The sequence below is a fragment of the Lytechinus pictus genome, chromosome 7, assembly GCF_037042905.1.
Source record: "Lytechinus pictus isolate F3 Inbred chromosome 7, Lp3.0, whole genome shotgun sequence".
NCBI classification, from domain to species: Eukaryota; Metazoa; Echinodermata; class Echinoidea; order Temnopleuroida; family Toxopneustidae; genus Lytechinus; species Lytechinus pictus.
The window spans coordinates 9,957,367-9,976,108 of NC_087251.1; the positions used below are offsets into that span (position 1 = coordinate 9,957,367).

Here is an 18,742-nt window from a genome sequence, read left to right on the forward strand (position 1 = left end):
AAAAATGAATAGGAAATTTAAGAATGTTCCTAGCTCAGGAAATTAATTATTTATTTGTTCTATTTCTTTGCTGTCAGGGTTGGCAGGTATATAAAATTATGGTAACATAAGGAGGTGAATTTGGAAAACTGCCACATTCAAAGTATGTGGATTTATTATACATGTGAATGAAAAGCAGCATAGGTATTGTATGGTCAATTCCAACATATTATCCAATTACAGTCCCATTGCCCTTGTATGGAAGCCCTTAAAATGATTGCCCCTCCCCTCTCTCTATTTACAGACCATGCATAGTCTAGAAAAACGTACTGTGATAGCAAATAAAACTATGTCATTTTCTGTTTACGCTTTGAATTATAGGCTAGATGTTTGTTATGAATGGTCGTCTGGTCTAACTCATTTTTTTCTCGTAAATTCATTATGCAAATGTCTGTAAGGTTCCATGAATACTAGACTGAGTATATTTTGCCACTTTTGACCAAAAGAATATACCTGTATCTGTATCTAAAGAGATGAGGAATGGTACCTATAGTTGACTGTCTGGTATTGAAAAATGATTTTTTTTCTTCATTTTACCAGTACACTATGAGCTCTTGGTGTATAGATAAAAAGCTTTCCAATCTTGGCATTTCAAGTATATTTAAATTAAATTCATTATTTGGTAAAGGTAACTAACAACAATGTTGGAATAGAGATGGGTTTTAGATAAGATCTTTGTTGAGGGAAAAAGGATGTGACTTGAGAAGCCACCTTGAAGTGAAAATTGGAAATTAAAGCGACTGCCTCGTAATGACAGCACCAGACCCTAAACATAGGTCTGAGGATGGAAAGGGCAGGTCCATTGGGACCATTCGGAAGTCAGTCTGAAGAGCCTAGACCAGCTCCTCTTCCAGATTGATGGCACAGCACAAGACCATCTCTTGTATCCAGATACAGAGACCTATTATCTTGTGGTTTCTCTTCCTCCCAATCATTCACCCTCACCTCACATGCGCGCACACACACACAGAGTGTGGTTTGTCTATTGGGGGTGTAGATCAACTCCCTATGACATCACTTTTGCGGCTTGAAACAAAATCATTTGGTATGCTGGGTGCACTGCTGGTATGGCACACATATTGGAAAGGTGCACATTACAGACTGCAGATCTCTTTTGTGATGTCACTGGAGCATGTAATGTTCATATAAATGGGAAATGTGAGAGAATGAAGGCTGAATTCTGTATTTGGAGGATCTATGATTTGTGGAACTGTAATGTGTCCCATGGTATTGTCATACAGGATGCTGACATTCAGTGAGAAGTCTTGCTTCAATGATGCATAGTCGATATTTCATTATCGCTCTATCATTCGTTTGAAATGGAGCGCTAGAGAGAGAGATAGAGAAGAAGTATGTAACTCTCATGTAGTAAAACAATTCTTTGGATGGTCCAGAAAAAAATTTCTGGAGAGAAAATGGTGGATTTTGTGCGTGGTTGCAGTACCAGAGATGTCATTAAAATGGATTCTATAAATTTGGATAATAATCTGGATTCACTCCTGGATCTAGACGACTTCAGTTTCATGAGTGGTATGTATCATGACATTCTCTAAAGAGACATGGGCCTTAATGGTGATCATGTGGCACATAGGGGCTGGGATAAACCTAGGCCAATATTCCTCCACCAGTGTCACACCGAAGTAATATTTTATCTTCAAGAGCATCTCTGCATGTTTTTATATTTTGTCTTTTTTAATATATTTCCCCTCCACAAATATAGGGGCTTCTATGAAAGAGTTTCCAGCTCAAGTACTTGACTGGTATTTTAAAAGAGAATGCCAATGATTTTTCACACAATTAAATGGTCAATTATCCAACATGAATTTTTTTTATACTGACATAATTCTAGTGTCGTCGACTCGTCGTTATTCCTAATCTTCTTCAAAAGCCTGATAACCTGATTTCATTTTACTCATGGTTATATGTATAGCCTAGGCATACCTGCCAATTGGAAATAGAAATAGTCTGTATATAGGTCTACTCTAATTTACAGGGGTTCATAAAAGAAGAATCCATATTAGCTGTGATTTTTGACCAGTGTAACTTTGAATTTAGATTTGCATAATATCATGATGTGAATGTAAGTAGTTCAAGATATATCTTTAACTAAGAATTGAATCCAAACCAAGAGTTTTTACTAGTTGCCAGCAACAACCATTTTTAAATTCATGAAATTTAGAGTATTGTTTTATTAAAAGAATCATTGCAAGCAGGTTGATTGCAAGGAAAACTAGATGCATCTTCAAGGAGTGACTTGAGGTCTGGTTCAAGCCTACACTGTAGCAAGTTCATTCCATTTTGATTGCTGTCAAGATCATTCGGAAACCACAAAGTTCACATTAACTACATCCACATGGTCTTGAGAGTCCCCCTCATCCTGCAATGATCTAAATATAACATTTCAAGAGGAATCGCATCAGAATATTCACTTACTTTTGGATGGATTATTTGATGGGGAAAGGGAATTCATATGCTAATTTTTGCCGAAATTCATTGGAAAAAGGTTAGGTCTACTCTATTTTGCCTTTTTAGAAAGGATTTTGTATACATTATGTAATTAACCTCATTTATACTTGAATGTTGCTGTGAGAATTTGATATCTAGCACTAATAAATTGGAGGCTGTTCAAAGTGCTATGCACCTCCATATGGTATAGCCTATACATATAGGCCCTTTATAATATTCTTAAGTTTTTAGAATTTTTTTAAATTACGGAAATTGAAAAAGCATGTCATGAACTTTCTTCTGGTACCATTCTCTACCCTAAAAGTGACGTCATTATGGCGTAATAAGCAAAAACATTCCAACATTCTTAATGCACATGGATGCGTCCTTTTTCTGTTAACTGGATCGCGCATTTCATGCCCGGAAAAAAGACATTTCTTTGTTCAACGTGATTACGCACTAGCGGCCTTCTTTTGGGAACTTGATCAGTGGATTGTGTATTTTTCTTCCCAGAAAAAGGGCATATGGTATTCATTCTTAAAGATTAGAAAGTGTTAAAATATCATTATCAATTAAGAAGATATCTTGCTTTGTCAGAAAGTTTGATAAATAGGACAGAAAATAATACACTAGCTGCTAAAAGCACAAAAATAAGGTCAAAACATAATTTGCACACTAAGTCCCTTCTTGCGAGAAGCCAAAAACTGATATACAGGTATCACCATCATCATTGAATTGAAAGGTTGAACAATAAAATCATAATAGTGTGAAAGAGGTTCTCTTTTTGGTTGGGTGAAGGAAGAAGGAAGGGTATATCAAAGAAGTGGGGAACTGACTCATTTTTAGATGATTTCTGATAATAGTTTTGATTTCATTGCCTTACTGTGCAATTATTACAATCATGTTTTATAATCTGTTTATCTTAAAGCTTAGGTACAGAGTTTTTCCATTATGAATATGATATGATTTTTTTTAGGCCTAAATAATTATGATGATAAAAGGAGAAAAGGATCTGGATGAATAAACTTAATGAAAACATACACAGAAAGAGCATATTAGTTTATAGTTTATTCTGATCTTGATAAACTATTGGGTCATTTTTTTTTGTCTTCCTTGACATTTATTTCCTTAATTTCCTGATTTAGTATAGATTTCACAGATAATCAAAAGCATAAATCGGTTGAACTCCAATCTACCTATGCAATTCGACTACAGATATTGCAAACAGGTGAAGTGGGCACTTCCATATTGCACAAAGTAGTGTACACTGAAAGGTTAATAAGGGTTAAATGGACCCTGCTTTAAGTTTTTACAGTCCTATTCTTAGATACCCCAAGGGCTTCTTATTATTGGTTTGAGCCCTTTCACTGCCAAGTTCTAATTTGTTTCTGCCTCTGATGTCCAATTTTGGTTTTGGACTAATCCCTCACTTTTACACTATTGAACCAAAAGTGGAAATGTTCGATGCCTATTATTGTTTTGAATCATCGAACTCAAAGAATTTTGTATCAAAGACAATCAGATTATTCTGATACCAGTGGCATACGCAGGATTTTTTTTAAACGGGGGGAGGTTTCAAGCTGAATGAAATGTGGACAACGCCCCCCCGCAAAAAAAAAAAAGTCTTTACCACAATTTGTAGGTCGTTTCACTTTCATACCCAAGAAACATTTGACAAGCAACAGAATTTTAGGGGGGGGAATTTGAATTCTTGGGGGGGGGGGGGTTGAACACCTGTAACCACCCCCTGTGTACACCACTGTCTGATACTAAAGTATGATGGAAATCATGGAACCATATATTATAACAGATACTACAATGATATTTGAATGATGATTAATGACACCCGTAGTTGTGTTGTGAATAATAATTATGGAACCTTAAAGTTAAACTGAGTTAATTGTACAGTATCTTCATCACCAAATTTTCTTGTGTATATTGAGCCATTACAATTCATAAAATAAATGAATTCCTAAAGTAAAGTATGAGATAAGTCAAAATATTTTTAGGGACAGTATAGCTGTCTTAATTTCAATAGTAAGTTTGATGCCTGTACATATAGGCCTACACATATTCATACATGTAGATGCCATGTAATTGTTCCCAACCCCTTAATTTCCATACTTGATTGTAGTCATAATCCCTTTCTAAAAGGAGATTGTAATTATGATACTTCCTTCATATTCTAACCTCAAAGGAAAGTTACTGGGGAACCTTGGGTTTTCTGGTTTTCCTATCTTCTCTTTTGAGGCTGAATTGGGTGGGAATGTCAAACAATGTTCCTGTCATTTCAGTGATCCCCAAATTTATGAAGTCACAGTGAGCAATAAATTTGAAAGAATTTCTTTATATGTTCAAGGAGAATTGTTTCCATGTCATTGAAGAAAGTTCTGAAATTAAGCAGACTGAATTCGAAATCATGAAAACAAGTTAGAAACTTATAAATGCTGATAAATTCACTGACACTCACCAAGGCAAGTAATGATGGGCATACCTACATGTAGGCCTACTTGTGTCTTGTGAGTTGTGTATTGTGTATTGATGTCCTGCTTTAAAGTTCTGAGCAAAGCTCATTTTCAACCAAAATCAATTTGACAACTGTAATGTGTGTTTGTCAGATTAATTCAGAATTTATTTTCCTGATCAGTGCAACAAGTAAACTTTATTTTGAACTTAAAATAAAACCCCTTTTTGCTCCTCAGCTATAAAGTTCCAGTGTGTCTGATGATTAAGCAATTTTATTAGTGAGTCATTATTATGCATTCCTATATAGTCTTTGGAAAGTTCTGTGAATTTTTTTTTTTTTCGTCAATATAAATATTCTTTTTTTTGCACAAAAATGCTAATGTAAATGCATGTTGTTATTGACTCATTCATGAGTCCTAGAAAATAAAATCTGATGTTAGTCATATTTTGTTGAAAGTAAAAATACATGCTGTTGTAGGTACATTCCACATGAAGTAGAAATAAATACTCATTGTTTCTTTATATTTTCTCATGTATTTGCACTCCTCTTTTTAGCGCCCTTCACTCACAGCCTCCATGCCCACTCTGTTGACATTTCTACTATTCATAATACTTCCGTTCTCTGCAGATAAACAAAAATGTAAGAAATCAAATATGTACAAGTTGACTGACGTCTTCAAATACTTCAAATATTTCTGTTATTTGAACTATGAAGAATGCTCATGACTTCCATATTTATCTTCCTGGTTCATATGGAACATATTTGTATTAGTACAGATATGTCTTGTTTCATCATAATTTTACACTTATATTGTCAATTTCATACAGAAATAGTATTAATGATCAGAGCACTGTATCTTATGGCAGACATAACCAGAGGGGGGGGGGGGGCTTCCAAAGAAGAATAAACATTGGGTTAGCCTATGCCATGAGTTATGTGTGTTGCTATGTCAGTGTATAGGTTATCCTGTGTTAGGCATACTTGAAGCCCCCAGTTAAATAGCTCCATGCCAAAACCAAATCAGTCCATATGCATATACATGCATGTAATGCAACATTGTAGTCTGTACACTAATAGAAACTTCATGTGTTATACACAGATGACATGTATTTCACAGAATATTCTTTGGTATTCATCTCAATTCTCTTGTTTCTGTCAACCCTGCCCTTTTGTGTGATTGTCTCTTCAATCTTCTTTTGAATTGAAAAGACCAAACAATGTTCTTCCAAAAGTACTGTAAGGGATAATACTTTTCACTTTATTACCTTGACTAGAGTAGAGTGTGATGGTATTTCAGAATTAAAGGAACAAATGTGGTTGAAAAAAAAGAGATATTCTTATTCATTTGATAAATACCAGTTTAGTTTTTGATACAAAATGAACCTGTCAGCAATCAATTGCATTGTATTGCACTGTACATCAATTTAAATAGATGTAACCATGACCCATCAAACTTATAGATGGAAGAATTATTTTCATTTATAAATGGTTATTCACTTGTGTTTCGTGCATAACCAGCCATTTGGAATGACTAATGATTTAACAATTCAGACTATTGTGGTAGTAACAAATCTGTCTCTTGAATTGTTTCTTCTGTCTTCGCTCATTTCTGTCTAGGTTAATTCATATTGTCCCCTTCAAGGTCGATCTTTTGACCTGATATAACCCAAATCTGAGGTCGCTGAGTCAGAATCAGAACAAGATATTGTGTGAAACATAAGATAATTTTGAGCTAGGCATGTCCAGCTTTTGTTTCCATGCTGTTCACTTGTATGATAACTAGTTACTGTGAAAGATGAATTTAGCACCATCAAGTTATTCTTGTTTCATTTTTTTTTTGGGGGGTATATTGAATCTTTGATTTGATGAAATCTTAATTGCATTTCACTTTAAACCCAGCTCTACATCATTCTGAGTTATTCTCTACCATAGTACCATTAGTTATTGTATTTTGTTGTACTTTGTGACTGGAAAATGAATGAATCTCAAATCTCAATTGCGGAAGAATATATAGATCGTAAATACATATAGTGGAAAAGTTTGGAAGAACAGGGATAAAGGGCAGGGTAAGGTTGAAGGATCTATTTGATGAGATGTATTAAGCCACAAAGTTCATTGAGAAGGTGAACCTGTCTTTACAAAATAGTCAAATGAAATGGCAATGGGATGTAGGTCAGCATATCTTGAGTATTGTCCTCTATTCTTCCCATCAGATCTACAATAGGCTTTTATTAACCCATGTCATTCATAAACCTGATTTACAGGAGCTCTAAGCTGGTTTACAAACCACAAGTCAAGGGATGGATAGTAGTAACAAACAATGATCTAAATTGTCATATTTATTCTCCCTTCCTTGTCAACATGTCCTACCACAGTGGATCAATTGTCTACCAATACTCTGATGTAGGATGGGCCTCTACATTCTCTTTTATTTTGAAAACCACAGAAATATGTGGACTTTAGAAACTCATTCTTTTGGAAGTAATTGTTTATTTGTATTTATTATTTACACTTTAGAGCTGGAAGGTAATTCTTTTCATCAAAATGAGGGCAAGGCAACTGAAGCTGACGTGTTTGGCAAGCTCAGATTAATGATATAATGTACATGTACATGTAGAAAAGAACATGTACAATTTTGGGAGTGCCTTAAAGTGAGAAACTTACAGCACAAATCAGTCCGAAGAATTAAATCTCTTCATTAGATATATGTACTGTAGATATATATCTGTCAGACTGTGCCACCCTATGCCAAGATATGGATCTGAATCCATTTTATAAACATTAAACGTTGGGTGTAAAGTCCATTCTTCAGTTTGGTTGATTGTGAAGTGAATTGATGATATTGATCTTGTCTGTCATGTGGTTTAATTCTACATTTGTCAATTTGTCTGGAACACTTGTATTAGAGTGCAATTATTCATGATGGTAGATTGATAATCTTCTAATAGTCCCAAGTTTCCAAGCAATGAAATCATTAAAAAGCAAATTTCCTCTTAATAGAATGCAGAGTGAATTTATTTATTCCTAGTTTCCCACAGTCCCTACATGTAGAGCAGGCATTCATTGTGAGTTGTATGATATTAATCAGTTATCAGGCCTGTTTGTTTTTTTTATCATTGTGTTATGATATGCAATCGATCTGTAGAAAAAAGATGATTCTTAGTATTGGTATTGTGTGTGTTTTTTTATTAATATTTTGTAATTTGTTTAAGTAATTGTATTGATGCAAATTAACTTCTGTTCTACCATATGCTCTACATAAACCAATCCATAAAGCTTTAAGACCTGTGGCTGTCAAGTAATTTAAGCATAAAAAAATCCTGTTGGTACAGAAAAAGTTGTATAGGTCAAATGAACAGCCTCCAAATCATAATAATTTGTTCTACAAAGAGTTCAATGCAGAGCATTAAAAATTATTGATCACTGGAAAAATATACATCAATCACTAGAATTTTAATTCTGCTTTATTTTATCCATTGCCTTGTGCCATTAACCATGAAACACCTGACCAGGAAATATAATCAGCCGTGTTCATTTCCACTTAACTAATCAAATTACTTCACTTTGAGTTGATGGTTGTTACATTGGATTAATCTATTAATTGACATTTGGTTAGGATCCATTACTATTTCACAGTGTAATTAAAAACAAGGGAATGTCAGTTGGTGGTTTTGTAGTACTATTAAACGTGGCTATCGTGTAAACAAGGAAAACAAATGCAAATGACAGATTAGTGGTTTAATCATCAACCTGTGTTTTGCCAAATTATACCATCAACAAATGTGATTTTTGGAAGCCTGGACACCCTCCATCACATCTATGATATGCACAAAATATTTTGATTGTTTGTTTGTGGCCATTGGTTTGGTGTATGAGAACCAATATAAAATATAATTGGAATACAAAATGTATATTGTGTTTGTAATGAGATCTTGCAGAGTTGTTTGATATTGGATTGTGAGTTGGATGGTGAAATCTTTTTATGAAAATGAGTTTTTCAATGCAATCTTCATAACCAAGATTTTATAATTCAATTTTGATCCTCTGTATTTGCAGAAATTTTGCAAAGTTATAATTTTCTTGCCGATTAAACCAAACAATCCTGTTAAAGTGGATTGAATTTTGGGGAGTGGTTTCTCACCAGACATAGGCTTTTTTCATGCAGTTGTTAATGTAGCATTTATAGTGCATTTATTTATTTTCATGGATAGATCAAGAGAAATGCAAAATGAATTTAAAAAAAATCCAAATGTGTCTTCAAAATTATCGCTACATATTTCACTTGTACAATTCCCGATGGATTTTATATCAAAAATTGATTACCAGTGTTTCAGTCATCAGTCCCATATATAGTTGATGATGTTGTGCTGGAATAGTTCCCTTTGCATGTAATGTTTATATGAAGGGCCTGACATCAATCAGGTCGAGCTTTGCATCTGGCTTCATGCAACTGCTGCATAAATATACAATGTTATCTGACAGTGATAACAAGTTCTTATACTGTCTTTGTTCAATGTCCTGAATATTGAAGGCAATACAATAAAGTCAGGAATAAAGCTACCGAAGGCAGCGGCCTGTTGGGGTGAATGTGAACACTGAATAGAATCAGAATAAAGGTCCACTTATCTTCACTATTTTTTTTTCAATCATCATCATAGCCAATGCAAGTGCGATTATTTACTTCTAATGGTAGATAAATGTTATTTGATTATTGTAATTTCCATCGTATATTTATAGGTGTATTTTTTTCAGAATGTAAAACATTGTAGTGACTCTTGACTCATTCAGTCCACTGTAAACATGATCTATTATATAGGCATGGAATGTAAACCTCAGTATTTGCATTGATCAATCAAAACATCAAATAAAATTAATGTAATAATAACACTTAATTTCTACATATGGTTCTCAGTATCACACATAATAAGTTTAGCCTTTAGGTCTAATTATTAATTGCCTTGTTATACATTACACTATCAGTCACACATTTCATACACCTTTTCATGATGAAAATTCAAAGAAAATGACAATTCAATTATTTTTTGTATGTGAGATATGGAAGAACAACTTTCATGTGACATTACAAAAGTTGAATTAAATATCATAACTCTTTAAAGCTTGACGGTCATTTTTGTCAGACATTCATTAATATGTTTGTCTGCCTTTCAGGGTGGACTTTCCCTTTAAACTTGAATACATTATTTTTTCAAAGTTTTTGTTGGCTTGATTTTGAATAAATCCTGATAAGTTTACTGCTTCTGGTGTTTTTTATCTGTTTTGTCAGGTCTCATTACTTCCTATTGCACTGGTTTGCAATAAGCCAGATAATTGAAATCAGTTGTATTGATATCCATTTCCTGACTAGAATGAACAAGAGATCTCAATGTAATCCTATGTCCGCTGGGTTGTAAATATAGTCATTGAATAGCCTTCTACTATTCATGAATGACCTCTATTGACAAGCCCATTGACCTTCTGTCTGTCTGGACCATTTGCTGACCAACTGACCAGAAACCCAAACATTGGTCATTTGTGAAGTGGAAAGAGAAACATCAGAAGCATTGATATTATTGTGAACCATTAGGGAATAGTGGAAGTAGAGATGGCAAAGATATCTGAGAAGGAGTGCTAATTACATTAGGTGAGGTTGTAAAGGAAATTGAATCATTTAAACTAACATTATAGTTGGGTGGTCCTAATGTGTGCATTTTAGTCGAATGTGTCAATTTTAGCACTTGTGAAGGAAAATAAATGAATGGAAATACCTGCTGTATTTTCCCTACAATACCTTCATGTGTGTATGACCATTGTGCGTGGGGACAACATACTTTGATCACACTTCTGAAGGATTTTATAGAAGTGAATCATTTATGCCAAATGTATACTACCATTTTAAGTTATTGCTATTTACATGATTGTGTATATGCCAATGTTTTGTCAAGTTGAATAGTGATGAAATATAAATATAAACGGCTGCACACCATCTACGAATAAAGATGAAGTTGAAAGTGACAGAATCATCTGTTGTTTCCGTATATCAATCTATCTTCACATGGTAGACATTCTGTGGCCATTACTGTGATCTACCAATGAGAGAAAGTGAGTCACTAATTAAGTGATAATTTTCAGGAAGTATTCAAACTTCACTGAGTCTGTCAAACTATATTTCACCTTCTACTTGCTTTCAACATAATGTGAATCATGTTCAAGAAGGTGACGATTTCTGATCGATACCTTCATTTGCAAATTATGTTTGACCAGCTGGATAATTATATCTTTCATATTTTGAAAATCCACAGATATGTCGATGGACATTGCGCCTACCCTCATCACATTGTACGACTCGGTAGCAGCAAATGGCCAAGTAGATGAACATCCCCATCAAGGAGAGGAGGAGCGTTTGCAGCCGCAGCAGGATTGTGAGTCACATGACCAGGAAGAGCCAATTGCATTTGTGCCGAGCGCAACTACCCTGGCTGCGGTGCGCTTGGGAGACTCAGAAGGAAGTTTGATTGCAGTGGATGATGTCACGCAAGAAAACAAGGGAAAATGTAGCAAAGGAGAAAGTGATAACAGGGGTAGGGAAGGTTGTGAGAGCTCAAATGCTGCAGCAGAAGAGCAGAGACTAAACAACCACCCTGCCAATCATAGTTACTTACATGCTGCAGGAGGAAGGGTGCCATTGGTAGACAGTGCCGCAGTAGATTCATACCTTGATAGAACTACCCAGGAGAAACAAGATAACGCCCAAAATGGCGGCGGCGATAGCAATAGTGTTTCAAGTGCAAATAAAGAACATTTGACTTCATGTGGGAAGGTGAACCTGCATGGAGCTCGTGATAACAACTTCAACGTAGAACATTCCAGTAGGATGGTTAGTAGCGACAATCCAGGAGAAAACATGGCAATAGATGTAGACTTCAACAGCAATAGCAATAATGACTGCAGGCCACGGGCCCACAGTGCGGACCTGCTGTCAGACAGCAGAAGATGGAGTCAGCGGCAGCGTCCAGCAAGTGCGGAGATTACGACCACGGAGTATCTTGAGAATGGTGCTTGCTCACCGGTTCTTCAGCAGAAGCATGAAGAGGTGCAGCAGAGCCATGCCCCTATCAGGCAGAACTCATCCCGCATCAACCCTCCAATCATTGTCACCACAACTCCTATGACAAATGAAGCCATGTCACCACCTACATCACCACCAACATCACCTCCGATGAGTCCTACCTTCCAGAGACCTAAACCAAGTATATTCAGCATGCAAGGAAGGACCTACCTGGACAGGATAGTAGATGAAATCATTGATACAGAGAGGAGTTATGTTGGAGATCTTGGAGACATTATAAAGGTAAGCAAAATTGGAAGAAAATTGAAGATATACTGGCTATATTACTGTACCTGTATTGGGAATCTTAAAAAAAGATAATTGTATGTGGCTTCATACATTGCTCTGTGCTATGAATTGGGTGTGATTTTAATTTGAATTCCTGAAGTGAAAGTTTGTGAAACAAATATTTTGTAGGAATCCCTTATTGGATTGATTGATCGAACAGCATACAAGATCTTGAAGTGACTCCCTCTCACTTCCCTGGTGAATTGTAGACATAAAAGAAGTGTCCACAGTTTGTCTGGTGATAGAACTACAAAGCTGGAAACCAAAATACCCATGACTTTGCACTTTAGTTTAATTCAAAGCTAACTTAATAGTGATTAGGAGATTAGGTACATGTAGGTATTGATGGGTCAATGACAATTAGCAAGTTTATTCAGTTGATCATTTACCTCTGGCCTTCAAACAAATGAGTTGTTTATCCTTGCTGCTGCCAAGAATCAAGCAAGTAAACAAACCACCATGGTAAATTATCATTTCTTGTCACTGTTATAAGTGAATGACCACATTGTTGTATGTGTACAATTTATTTGTCATTTTGTTAAATACATGTACATGTATAAAAGCCAAGTCCATCCAATAGCAAGTTGATTTGGAAGGAATTTTTTAAGATTAGAAAGAAAGTCTAAGAAATTTCTAAATTTGCAGTTTTGAAAAAGTCTGAGAATGTGAGAGCTGATGATTTGGTGTATACTTGGTATTTCTTTCATATTTTGTTTTCAGGATTATGTTTTGACTTAGAAAATCATCATCATTATTTAAACAATTTAATACTTTACCAGTATGATACTCAAGTGGAATAATGTTATGTCCCAAAAGGCTGGAAATTCTTTACATTTTACAACTACAAGTATTCATTCAGTCATTTCAGTGCAATGTGCATTTGATCTGTTCAGTTTGGATGGACTTGTTCTTTTATTGTTTTAGGATTTGATTCTGGCACCATTATGTTTTGTAGGCCATTGGAAATCAGTATTATGTTTTATTTTGGCACTCTTTCTGTACCTATTTTTTTTTTTTTTGAAGCCCAGATTCTGACACTATTAATTTTGGGTGGTCAATTGACTTTTTCATTGAAAGTTTTAATTTTGGCTCTATCTGCTATTTGTTAATGGATTTTATTTGAAGCCAGGTAAATTTGGCTCAGATTAGAAACATTGTTGTGATTGCTAAATGAAATTCAGGTAGTATGGAACCTATTGATACAAATAATTTCTTGCAATAATCAGTACCTCAGTTTGAAATAGAAAGAAAAGACCGAAAGGTAAATCTTTGGGCTAAATCACAGTGGTTAAGTTCATGGATCAATCTGATTCATCAAATAGGCAAATAGAAAATAGAGTTTGACAATCACAGTGAGAAGGTATGTCACAGACCCATCTTGTGAGCAAGAATCAATTGAAGAAGTGAAACTTGTTAAATGAAACTTCTAAAAAGTGAAACTTGTGTTTTGTGAATGCATAATGATATTCTATGAAATGATAATCTTGTGAAGCCAACACACTTTGTGAAATTTGTATTCTCTTTGTTTGTTGCTCACAATTCTGACGTTGAACAATAATTAAAAAAAAACTTGTGTGTGGATATAATTTTATTGTAGTCACTTCCTGGTGCCAAAACAATCATAATTTTCAGATGAATTTGAAGAAATTGCACAGTGCTGCATTAAAAAAAAATAGGTTAAACAATTCTAGTACTGTGTACGATCTTGATTTTATATTCCTGTAATTGATACTGATAGTCTGCCCATGCATTGCTATGTCAAATTTTAGAGTTGATCATGATTCTGTCTACGTGCAATATGCTTGTAAAGGTACATCTAAGAATGAGAACAGATAATTTAAGAATAATCTTTGGTGTTATATGGGGCTATAGTAAAGACCTTCTGTCACTGACATAGATCAAGAAGATGGACTGAATGCTTCTCACCTGAAGGCTCAAGGTTACATATGTCCTCAATTTAGAATGTACTTGAAATTGTGCAGTGTAACATCTCAAAAATGAAAGGAAAGCTTACCTTTGAATAGGATCATGGGCATAATCTTTTTTCACACCTTTCTGTAATCGACCCTTGCATTCATTCAACCAGCAAATCTTGCAATCTCTTTATTGCTATGATGTAAAGATTGGTGTATTGCCTTGTAGTGAAGTGCCAGGTGAGTGGTATTGAATCAACACTATGACAGAAAAATGAGAAAGGGTCACCAGGTTGGTAATGAAGTTTGCAGACTGAGGTGGTAATAGCATAATCATTTAATGCTGCTCTTATTTTTCTAATTGAGTAGAGTAAAGTGTGTTGTTGATTGACAAGATGGAGAGAGGATTTAGAAATTAGGCCTACACTGTTGCAATGAGTGATGGATGGTTAGACTTAGACCACTCACTAAGATCTGCATGAATGTCAACTTGATGAAACTTTTTTCTCTCTTCTACTCTTTTCCCCTTTCTTTCACTGTTTTATTTTATATTATTTCCCTATTGCTTTCATACATCCTTTCTCTCCCCTTTGTTGTCAAATCACACTTGAAACATGCACAAAGGTTTCCAAAGCACAGTATTATTGACTTCCCAAGTTGGCAGAATCCTATAAAAAATTATCAATACATGTATATAGGTATTTTCTTTGTTATGTGTGAAAACCACAGTAAAGTTCAAATTTGTTTGAAGTTATTTTGAAGGCCTTGTATTCATAATGTGCTTGTTCAAACGGAATTAAAATTAGAGAATTTCACTAGGCCCTCAGACAAAAAGGGTTCAGGGTATGTATGCTTTCTTCTCACCACATCCTATCTGTTATGTACTTAGCCTGTACTGGTGTTTAGGAAGTTTATGTGGTTTAATCAGGGAATTGTTAGACAATTCCATAGATTCAATAGAATAAGAACAAAGCATTTGATTAAATTTTAGATGCTGACGTTCTTTATGCTATGAGAGGAAATGTTTATTTAAAGAACTATGAAATAATGGTACTTGCATGTACCTTTTTTCCTTAGAGACATTGTGCCGGCTAACCCACCTAATAGAATGTAATGTTGACAATTATAGTCTATACACCCATGCTGTAGCAGCAGTAGTAATCATAGCAGTGGTAGTAGACTAGTGCACTGCTCTTGCTAATGTTTATCTGTTTTTTAAAATGCTTATAGGCCTACATGGACTCTTTTTCATATAACATGACCTTACTTGCCTTTGCATTATAAACAAGCTCAATAATTTGATATTCAAATTCCTATCCAGGGTTACAACCAAGCTATGAAGAACCATCCTGACATCCAACTTAGCCAGGAGAAGTTTGACACTCTCTTCTGCAATCTAGAGGATATCCATTCTTTTAACAGGTAAGTAGGCGTCTCTTTCTCCCCCTCCCTTCGGCTTGATGACAGGCCTGTCAGGGGGTAACCATTATGGTATCCATTTTGTCTTATTGCCTCTCCAGTCTCCCCTCAAATTTCCGTGGTGGGGTCATGGCTTCCCCCTCTTAAACGTGTGACCCAATAAACCCACTTCTATCTGCTTGGAGTTTTTTTTTAATACTGTCTCCATCTTTTTTAGTAAGAGGCAAGAAAGAGGTAGAAGGATTTCAAATCTGTACCTATATTAAAGGAGAATGAAACCCTTGAAACCAGCTGAATCCATATCAAAGAGAAAAATCAAAGAAACATATTGTTGAAAGTTTGAGAAAGATTGAATGAATAATAAGAAAGTTATGAGCATTTGAATATTGAGATCACTAATGCCATGTAGATCCTCCTATTGGCAATGCGACCAAGATCTGTGATGTCACACACGTACAACTCCCTCATTACTTTAGTACATATTTCACTTATTTTCTCACTTTTATAGAGTCTATCACATGGTGAGGTGTTCTCTTTATGAGAGGACAAGTACCGAGGTTTCACAACATTATATCATTGATGAATCATTTGTCATATGATTAGAATGAGCAAAAAAAGATGTTTTGGGGTATATTTTCAGCATCCAAAAGGGGAGAGTTGTTTATCAGTGACATCATAGATCTTGGTCGCATTGCCAATGGGAGGATCTCCATAGCATTAGTGATCTCGACATTCAAATGCTCATAACTCTTCTATTGCTAGTCCTATTTTACTCAAACTTTTGTTGATCTTATTCTTTGATTTTTCTGCTTTCACAAAAGCTAACTTGCTCCAAGAGTTTCATTCTCCTTTAAGTGCTTTCCCATCTCTTTTCATCAAGAAAATTGAACAGAGAGCCTTTCCGGCTTTGATCTTGCCTGTCTTGTTATATTCTTTGCTTCTCCCTTTCTGAGTGTTCTTTCCATCACCATCTCTTTGATTCTCTACATATTTTTGAACTCTATCCTTTTGAATTTTGATGATTATTACTTTACTGAGAAGTGAAATAGACACATTCTTGAATATCAGATCAATTTATACAAACACTGCACTAAAGTCAAATGAAAATTAACCTCCTTCACCTTGCTAAACTCAAAACATTTATATCTTTAGTAATTTTCATGTAGACCTACATGTTAACAAAGAAAGTGGATGAAATATACAATTGAGAAGATATATGAATAAATATATATATAAAAATGCAAAATTCACATTTTGTCTCTAGTTTATAATGGTACATGAGCAATATCCTCATATTGGAGTTCAGATATTAGGAAATATGCAAGAGAATGCCTAATAGAAAATAATTTAAAACATGATTTCTTAATAAACACAAAAACATTTTAAAAGAGTGGATGAAATATATAAAATGCTTTACATATTGGGTGCAGGTAGAAATCCATGAGATCCCTGATGATCAAACAATGATTAATCTAGTGAGTCTCCCATCACCCCTGGACAGTATCTACAAAGAGCTGGTGACATTGATTAGCTTGTTAAGCAATTACCGAATGATTCGTCATTGTTTTCTTTGTCCATGTAATATCATCTTGATCATTTTAATCAACAGGTCATAATGTCCGTCTGCAGCTAAACTCTCTCTTGAAAACCTTTGAATTTAGCGCTTTCTTGTTCCAAACAGAGAGTAAAGAAGTGTCCTGGTAAAGGTCAGGATATGACTGAGGTTGTCTGCTGTGATGGTCTGGTGTAAGCCAGAGAGCATTGACCAAACAGTCATAGATTGCTCATCATTAATTTAATTCAAACAGTGATTCACTGTCTTTTCTAATCATCCAAGCGAGTGTTTGATCATCAACAACCATTGTACGCATTCAAAACTGCTGAATAATGATCATTATTTGTTTTATAAGTATTGTATTCATGTGAGATCAGCAGAGAAGAATAGACCAATGAACAATAACTGTTGTTGGCTTGATATTGAAATATGTGATAGTAAGGGTTGAAAAATTACTTAGAGAATGGAAATGGAAAGTTTGACATTTTACTTTATAGTAAAGATCATGATGTGAAGATTTCAAATCACAGTTTACACATAAATGAAGGCAGTACACGTTTTTCCAAGGAGCTCCTTGGTTTTTCATACAATTCAAGTATCCAAACACCTGTGACATACCATTTTTTAGTACACCAATAGGCATAAAAAATGGGCAGATTTGACATCAAACATAGAATGTGCAATGTTTGGAATGCAAACCAGGCTATGAGAAGTTCACCATGCACCTGTTTTAATCAAGGCCACACTGCTTAATCTCATAATTTCCAAATTACTAACATGATGATGACGAGGCAGGAATAGCCATTTGTGAAACGAGCAGAGCTCTGTTAAATTTGAATTGAAGAATGTACTTTCAAGAAGGGCAGACAAATTATTTGTAATTGGATTAGTAATAGTAATTTCATTTTTCATATTGAAAATTGTAAAGGTAATGTATTTAAAGGACACTGCATTCACAAATGAATAATTACAGACATTTTCATGATGATCCCCTTTTTCTGTCAGATATTTAAATATAGGTCTAGATACAGCTCTAAAAGATTTCTATTATTACACAAAATGATAAGGGAATTAATTATGTACAAAGGTTTGAGTTAATTCCCTTTTGAATCAAAATATTTCCAGACAAAATATCATGAGTCAAGCATTTTTGTAACAAGATACAGCATGTTCAATTGTGTTTTAATGTGAAATTTATAAATCTCCTGGTTCTTGATTGATATACAGAAACTTCAGTAACTAAGTAAAGTAAATTGTACAGTTAAATTGACTTTTAAACAATACTTTGTATTTTATGTAAATTTTACTGATTAAATTTGTGAAAATTGTTTTTCTTTTTGATTGGGTAAAGTTTTGAAGACATAGGATGTTGAAATTGGATCCCAGTTACACTGGCCACCCCCTCCCAGGGCTTAACCCGGGCTGGGGAGATATTATCAAGATTAGGAAATTACAAAATTACCTGATAAGCTGAAAGATAAAGATTTCATGATTTTCTAATTTTGGGACAC

General features: G+C 34.7%; 1 protein-coding gene across 1 annotated transcript in view; it reads left to right on the top strand.

Annotated features, from left to right (window-relative positions):
* The first annotated feature begins 1,005 nt into the window (after nt 1–1,005).
* Nucleotides 1,006–18,742, top strand: part of LOC129265000 (rho guanine nucleotide exchange factor 25-like) — a 29,282-nt gene continuing 11,545 nt past the window's right edge. Inside the window, exons 1-3 of the mRNA XM_054902978.2 lie at nt 1,006–1,569; nt 11,251–12,299; nt 15,579–15,679. Coding sequence (XP_054758953.2) covers nt 1,425–1,569; nt 11,251–12,299; nt 15,579–15,679 — 1,295 coding nt within the window. The 5' untranslated portion in view covers nt 1,006–1,424. The remainder of the gene's footprint in view (nt 1,570–11,250; nt 12,300–15,578; nt 15,680–18,742) is intronic.